General features: G+C 36.1%; 1 protein-coding gene across 1 annotated transcript; it reads right to left on the bottom strand.

Annotated features, from left to right (window-relative positions):
- Positions 1 to 235: 235 nt before the first annotated feature.
- On the bottom strand, positions 236 to 6,228 carry LOC124837394 (EamA-like transporter family). The gene is made up of 4 exons (XM_047312737.2): positions 5,945 to 6,228; positions 5,119 to 5,812; positions 4,603 to 5,023; positions 236 to 1,021 (listed from the first exon to the last, which is right to left on the bottom strand). Exons 2-4 carry the CDS (start codon positions 5,701 to 5,703, stop codon positions 720 to 722), a joined length of 1,308 nt encoding a protein of 435 aa, XP_047168693.1. The 5' UTR covers positions 5,704 to 5,812; positions 5,945 to 6,228; the 3' UTR covers positions 236 to 719.
- Positions 6,229 to 8,367: the final 2,139 nt, after the last annotated feature.

Here is an 8,367-nt window from a genome sequence, read left to right as displayed (position 1 = left end):
CACTTTCTTATACTAATTTGAGGACAAAAATATATTTAACATTTGAATTAAATAAAAACATAAAACTAAACAAAGCACAACGACTATCAAAACCAAAGAGAAGAACGCGTACTACTCTATAAGCATCGTTCTTGTTCCCTTTGCTCACAATAAACTGCACTCAGTCACAAACTAGACATAATTATGTAATCATATATATATAAGTCACATTCATAAAAATCTATAATAAAGAAAAGAAATTAAAAACAAATATACTAATATGTTTAACCGAGGGTTAAAAAAGACAAGTGTAATTGATTTGTTTTTTCAGGTAAATGACTGTGCTACTTTACACAGATTGTATGATTGAGCAAGCAAAACTATTATGAAATGAATGACTATGACTTAAGACCTTCTGATCAGGTTTAAGGTATAGAACTAACATTTACAAAGTATGCAAAACGAATAGAAATCATTATCTCAAACTTGTGATGACATGTAGTTTGTGGGTGAACCCTGTCTTAAGTAGTAATTTGCTGAACCACATGGCAGCTTCTTGTCTCTCCAGGTGCAATCTCGTGTGTTCATCTAGTAAACCATCTTCCTTTGTTCTAGCTTTTCTATCTTCCTCTTGAGTATGATAGCATATTTCAGTTTCTGCGACTAAATTGGTATTGAAAGACCACCTTCAACTAACACGTGAAATGAATGAATATAATGTACAGTTATGATATGAAAACTCAATCTTGGCTTTTAGGAGAAGGAAGCTCTTCAGTCCTTATATTCAAACTCTCATTTTCCAATTCCACGGCAGTTTCTCTGGATTTGCTAAAAGTGTCCGAAGGAATATTGATTCCAGTAAAGCCAATCATGACAGATATAGCTCCAAGGTAATCCATAAAGCCAGGAGCATGGCCACTCAAGGTGTCCACAATGGCAGCCAATGGGACCTGAATAGTAAGACCAGCTGTAGCTACTGTGGTAGATGTGAGAAGAACAGCCTTGGCCCACAAGTAATCACTCAGCACATTATCCAGCAGTCCTAATTATGATTAGGAAAAAAAAATCCATACATTATAAATAAAATGAGTAAAAGGGAATTGTTGAAAGCAATAAAATATTAGCGGTTTAAGAAGTGCCGATCAAAAGAAAATTAGCGGTTTAAGAGGAAGTGAAGTGTGAACATTTGTTTGAAGTTTAAGGTGTAAATATAGATTTAATTTTTACATTTTGAAAAATGACTCTTGAATATTCTTTTTGAATTTGCAATGAACAGCTTGGTTCATAGATTATGCTCACTTTATCGCCAAAAGTGATAATCAAATAAGAAAGAAATAAAATATTCAGTCCATAACAAATATCCATACAGCGTGATACCGTGTATAGGAAAACTGATTAGGCAAAATATAACATTATAAATGGCTTTCTAGATCCTCATCACTTCGCTACGATTCTATGAATATTTTCAGTTATGTAAGGCATATTTCGGTTTTCATGTTTGACAGTTCTAATACAATGTGATAGCTTTGATGTTGTATAGAAATTTCACTCAATCTTTCTACCCATATTCTGAAATAATATATATCTTTGGCTAACGATGGTACTCATGAGACATGCATAGGATTTACAATGACTTACAAATGAGAATTTCTTGAGACAATCTGATTAGGACTTACCAAAGAAATGTCATGAACACAAAAAGTATAACTTTTGTTTCCTTCCCACAATTTCCTGTCTCTGTTAACTGGGGGTGAGGTTGTGTTTGCATCCTTTATAGTTTCTTAAATTCTGGTCTAAGAAATTCTACTATAATCAGAAAGAAGTTCTACATTTAAGAAGCATGATAAATTACCATGAAACAGTCCTTAAGTCTTCCTGTTTTAGTGTCATAAGTCAATATGAAGCCTATCATGAACCAACTATCCCAAATCCTAAGTTGTTAGGTAGTACATGAATGGTTTTGTAATTACATATTTCTAACATGTGGCTTGAAGCGTGGACAATGTACAAGCGAAATTTATGAAGTGCTGAAATGAACTCTGCTTAGAATAATGGAGGCATCAGGGATTCAACTCTCGAGTAGAAACCTTGGTTATATTTATGAAGGATTTGAGACCATGTCATTAAACATCCCAACAAGGTCAAAGTACAAATTGTTTTATCTAACAAAGACACTCTTTTCATGGGGAGTTCTAAGACAAGAAAATGAGTTTATTCCAAGTCCACCGAATCTTCAATGGTTTTGAAATCCTTCTCTGTTAGGATATTAAAAAGGGAAATTAGAAAAGTTGCTTATTACAGGAATATAAAAGGCCAGCTCATCATATCTAAAAATAGGAGGGATACTAGAGTGAAGAGGGAGATGTTCATTTGTAGATTGAGCATTAGCTCTCTCAGAAAGTAGATTTAAATCTAACTCACCCTTATAATACCTACTTGCAAAGTAGGGTTTATACCAATTTGTGTACTATAATTTGACCGTATCTCTAAATGTGGCCCCTCACACAAAGTACTAAGCAGTTAAGCGTGAGAATAGATATTTATGGATGGTTTAATATCAAATGACACAATAGGTTCAACAAAACCTGGCGAGGATAGATTCTAAGACTATCTTAAAAAATAGATTTAGACCTAACTTAACCTCACAAAACTAACTTTTAAGTTGAGAGATTTGCACTCACATACTATAATCTGGTCACATATCTAGTTTATATGGGATCTCCAATAAGCTCTTTGTCAAAGGAGAGATCCTTAAAAGAGAGAGTATACTCCTATTTCTTGTGCTTTCATTATATTCAATAAAAATATTTCTTTTCTTTCTCTTTTCAATTTGTGGATCATAAAATCCTCTATCAAACCTTTGATGATCTAGTTTTACTATTAAAGGGCACAAACACTTGACCGGTTCATAGACATTTGATAGATCAGTCTGGTTTGCTTTTTTCGCCATTGAAAAAACAAAAGGTAATACAGATGTTCAGTTCAGGTAGTAACAAGATTGTGTTTCTCTCCATTATTTCAAAGTAAATCTGAACATAAATGATAAAAAAGTCATCATACTTGGGAGGGAGGACAGTTTGCACATCATTTGCTTTAATGCATGTAAATGATAGCAAGACTTCACAAATCGAAATTCATTAATTATTCACCGAATTTTAGTTTCAAATGTTTAGCAATTGATTATCAAAGTGACACCTCCAGCCCCAATTGTCAAGCTCTACTACTGTGTCATTAAATGAATTAAATTATTGAGGTTACAAAGGTATTTGAGTTTGACTCTAATATTCTTAGGTACGAAGTATATAAGTATTAATAGGATACACAGCTCAAGTAGAACTACTTCTCACGCAGAATGCGTATGATTCATACCAAAAGAAAATGGGTTTACTAATACTACATAACTGTTTATACTAACAGTGAACTGGACAGAGCCTTAACAATATAAGGCCCATAATATGAATCTTATAATACTGATAAAGAGAAACCTTTTACCCTTAATGGGAAAAAAGATATCAGGAAAAACCCTTTTTACCCAAAAGGTTATGAAAACAATATTAGATATTAATGTCACTTTCTACACCCCAGTTCCCTTCAAAATGTGCAAATCCGCAACATAGAAAATGAGTTTGATGTAATGCTAAAATGTGCAATCTGCAACATAAAAAAGTGAGTTTGATATAATGAGTTCCATAGGATACAAGATACAGGCAGGATGGGAAAATGGAGAAAGGCAGAGAGGGTTATTTGTGATCAGAAAGTAACTACCAAACTCAGCTAAAGTTTTATCGAATGAGTGCTACACATCCAGCTAAATATCCACCTATATAATATGGTAGTGAATGTTGAGCTTTAAAGGTACAACATGGAAAAAGTGAGAGTAGCAGAAATGAGAATGTTAAAATAGATGTGCGGCCATACAAGAAAAGACAATATGAAATGATTATATACGAGAAAGGGTGGTACAGCATCAATTGAGGAAAAGATGACAGAAAATTGCTTAAGATGATTTGGACATGTACAAAGAAGGCTACAAAAGGCGTCAATCAGAAGAGTTATAATGAATGAGTTTCACTCTAGTGAAAAGAAGAGGAAGAATAAAAGTAGCATTGCAGGAAGTTGCCAAAGGAGAGCTGGGGCCAAAATATATTCTTGAAACTTTGGTTTTGAGCAAGTCAAATGATGCCATCTCCTCTGTTCTAAAATAAAACAAATTTACCTTACACAGTAGTTTGCGATTGATGATCAATGTCAAAAACCTTTACAATGTAGGACACATTATTTATTCTTAAATATTTTTTAATTCTAATAATAACTAAAATCTTCCTTCACTAATGATATAAGTGATCATCTAGCAGAAAGAGCTTCCCCGCATAGACGTTAATTGGACAACACAAACAACTGTGCACATATGTAAACAACCTATGTCTGAAGGAATGGTTCTCAGTAGAAGTTGGCTATTGTAGAAAACCATATGAAAGGGGCATACTGAGAGTACAAGGCTAAAACAGGTAGATTCTTCTGTCATAATTACAATTTCGATTTAGCAGCAGAAGTGCAGGGCAGTTAAAGAACTAGCTACATTCTAAAATTTAAAACAAAATGCAAAAACTAGTGAATACTTACCTTTTCCGATTATCAGACTAAGCTGTTTCCAAGTAAGTGAACTAAAACTTTCCATCTTGGTAATATTTAGTATGAGGGCAACCGGAAGAAAAATTAAAACATTGAAAAGCCCAAGATATCCAAGAAACTGAGCTGTACTAGCTTCACCACTCTTTCCATCACTATCAGGTAATTTCATGCGAATAAGAGTTATATAAACTGCATATAATCCTGCAGAAAGAAGAGCGAAAATGTCTCCAAGAAGAGGATTTGATGCAATTGTTCTTAAACCGGATTTCGAGTCACCTAGACTTACAAATATTGTTCCTCCCATACAAAGAAGAACACTGAAGAGCTTTAACCAAGTAAATCTCTCACCCAAGAATGCTAGGGAGACCAAGAAGGTAAAAAGACTGGATGCACTGCTTAAGATTGTGTTTGACTGCATATCACAAAAAATGAAAGAACTAATTTAAGCCAGGTAAGTACGTGAAACAGAACTGAGAAATCCCAGAGATTGAATACATATTTACTTACTGTGACTGTAGTATACTTCAATGACAAGTTAAAGGTGAGTTGGGCCAAAAACCAAAATGGGCAGATCAAAAGACTAACTTTGGCCACTCTACACCGACTCCACCGCCCTTTCTCATCAAGCTGATGATCAACCTTTTCAATCACATTAACTTGATCATCAACCAATACCCTTGTCACTATCTCTGTTGGCACCAATTCAGAACCATTGTTCCTTTCTTCACTTACAACATCAACCTCTTCAAGAACCAAGGATTCACTGGCTTCATTTCCTGCATCATTATCTTTGAGAAGGATAACCTGCTCCGAGTGTCTTACCCTTCCTTCCGTATGGGAATTACTCTCGTCACTCCTCCAAAACCATAAACCCCCATAAGAATCCTCCAAATACCTCCCAATTTCAACAATTGGAATCAACACCACAAACAACGAATTGCATATGTAAGTAACAAGGAATGGTGACACACCAGCATCAACAACAGACTGCACTACAAAGCTAGCAGCTATCCAAATTGTTGCCACAGCAAATATGTATATCAAACCCAAAATCCATTTCCACGTTTTGCTATTCTCAACTTTTGAACCCATGACTATGTGTTACCCAATCTCAAACTCCAAATCAAGAATACCCGGAAAGCAAAACCCTATCCAATTGCAAAATTACCAATACCCATTTGTTATTGTAGCAAAATATCACCTAAAAGCAACAAATGGCAGCAATAAGATTAAAAGCTCAGATTGAAAAATAATAATGACAAAATTGAAGGAATATTTGAAAAGGGGAAGATAAAAATAAAATGACACGAGGGATCAACACATTATAATGTACCTGTAAGATAATCCATGGGTTAATCGAAAGAAGAAACGCCCAAGTTTAGTAGAAATGGATTTTCAACATATGAAGCTAGCCTGCCGTTGATTTTACTTTCATTTACTTCATCTAATTGTGGGAGAATTTTGGGAAGATTAATTTCAAACTGCGTTGAAATTGAATCCTTGAGGCAACCAAACACGCAAACAATTGACAGAAGAGGTGGGTGGCGTTCCAATATTATGTCTCATTTTCCTTCCATCGTCTACGCCCTGTTTCTTTTTGCACCACCCCTTCTGTTAAGAACACATTCATCCACTTTTTTAACATCTCTTCACCACCGCCTTTTAAAGTTATTTTTTCATAACTGCTATCTAAGTCTACTTTCTAATTAAAATTAGGCTTAACAGGGCTTATGGTCCCAGGTTTGTTCGAAATGATTCTAATTTTTTTTTTCTGTTCAATGTTGTTTTAAAAAATATAATTTAAGTTCAATTTAGTCCTTTTTACAGACGACATTTAAATTGTTGACTACCAATTGTCTAACTGTGCAATATCCAAATACGATGGCATTTAACTGTTCACGTGGAGCTGCCACGTGTCCTAATCGAGGAGAATCATTCGTTGTTGTGATGATGGAAGCGCGCCAGTGGTGGTCACGATTCTTGTTCTCTCTCGCGACGATGTTGGCTCAATGAAGAAGAATATGAAGACGTTGCAGCCTTGCCCTTGTGATGGATGCTGGTGGTCTTGCACTAGGTGAATGTGCAATATTAAGGTTTTGTGGGTTCTAATTTGGGAAGTTTTGGACTGATTGTGTTTCGTTGCAGGTTGATGAAAGCACGAGGGAGAAGCAGGTTCATAAATATGGTGGTTCTTAGGCGGGATAGGGTTGGGGGTTTCGAACTGCTAGGTTGCGTCAATGGAGAAGGAGGAACTCGCGAAGACATCGCAAATCGCAGAGGTGTTGTTTCTAGGTTTTTGTGGGTTTTCTAGATTGGATTTGATGCAGGTTTCCGGTGCAGTTGATGATGGTCGAAGTGCGCTTCGCGGCGGCTAACGCAAGGTTGATGGTGGAAGGAAAGGATGGGCACAACGGCATGGTGTTGGCGGCGTGACTATGGTGGTAGCATGAACTGGGAAGAAGATGATGGTGAAGGCACACGATGAAGATGGTGGCGCGTTGAGGTGGTCGTAGCGACATCTTGGTGATGGTCTTCTGGGTTGCGTTTGAAGGTTTTTGGTGATTGCGGTGGCGGCTTGAGGGTTTAGGTGTGGCGGCGCTAGTGTTAGGTGGCTAGAGAGAAATTAGGGTTTCAGTTTTTGTTTGGGTTGAAGGTTGAAGAAGATACATGGCAGCTTCTATATGCCATGTCATTTGGGTTTTACACAGCTAGACAGTGGACCGTTAATGATTTAAACGTCGTCTGCAAAAAGGACTAAATTGAACATAAATTACATACTTTAGGACAACATTGAACAGAAAAAAAACTAGGACCATTTCGAACAAACCTGACAAAAATAGGGACCATCGGTGCTATTAAGCCTTAAAATTAAAAGTTGTATTATTTTATTATTACAACAAACATTGATATATCTTACTTTTTGAATAATAAAACAAAACTAGCACAATAATTATTTTTGTTTAAACTATGTAAATAGTTAATATAAGGTTTAATACCTTTTTTTTCCTCGAAAGGGGGTAAATGTTCAATTGTGTCCTACGTTTTTTAAGAAGTTCAATGTGGTCCCAACTTGTGTAAAAAGTGTGCAATTAAATCCTTTTTGGTAACGGCGTTAATTTTTTAACGGGCCAGCTGACATGGTGTACTGAAGTTTGCAACGTGTCTGGGGAAGGTTAATATGTGGCTGTGTGAGGTTAATACGTGGCTGTGTGAGATTAATACGTGGCTGTGTGAGGTTAATACGTGGTTGTGTGAGGGTAAACGTGTGTATATTAGTTTGGTTAACAACACCTTTGAGCTCCCTATTTCTTCTCTTGGAAAACACTATTGGTTCTGTTGTAAGCCAATCCGGGACCCTGCTTCCAGGCATAATCAAAATCTCTAATTTCTTAAGTAGAACCTGGGACAAATCTTTAATTTATAAGTGGGAAATTATTGGATTTTATTTTATGCTCAAGACAGAAGGATGTGATTTTGGGGCGTGGAACAAACAAAGAAATGACAAACCTTGGAAAATCTTCTCTTTACGGCAAGGGAGCATCCAATGCAACCACTCATGTACAACCTTCTTAAGGACTTCAAATGTTCAAGACCTGGGACATCCACCACCTTTTCACAATTTGTAAGGTTGAACTCCTCTAATCGCTCCAAGTTTGAAATATCATGTATGTACTGCACTGCAAAACAGTTTTCCAGATTTAGCTCTTCTAGGCTAGAGGGAAGAGGAGGCAGAAACATGAGCTCCCTGCAATCTGA

Source organism: Vigna umbellata, chromosome 5, assembly GCF_029865625.1.
Source record: "Vigna umbellata cultivar VRB3 chromosome 5, Vumbellata_1.0, whole genome shotgun sequence".
Lineage (NCBI taxonomy): Eukaryota > Viridiplantae > Streptophyta > Magnoliopsida > Fabales > Fabaceae > Vigna > Vigna umbellata.
This window is presented reverse-complemented; position numbering and strand designations above follow the sequence as displayed.

What these genes read in the sequence shown, in the direction of transcription:
- LOC124837394 (XM_047312737.2), bottom strand. Translation starts at nt 5,703, where the DNA reads ATGGGTTCAAAAGTTGAGAATAGCAAAACGTGGAAATGGATTTTGGGT. An exon ending in TGAAGTATACTACAGTCACA is followed by an intron (nt 5,024 to 5,118) that starts GTAAGTAAATAT and finishes TGTGATATGCAG; the next exon opens with TCAAACACAATCTTAAGCAG. An exon ending in TAGTCTGATAATCGGAAAAG is followed by an intron (nt 1,022 to 4,602) that starts GTAAGTATTCAC and finishes AATCATAATTAG; the next exon opens with GACTGCTGGATAATGTGCTG.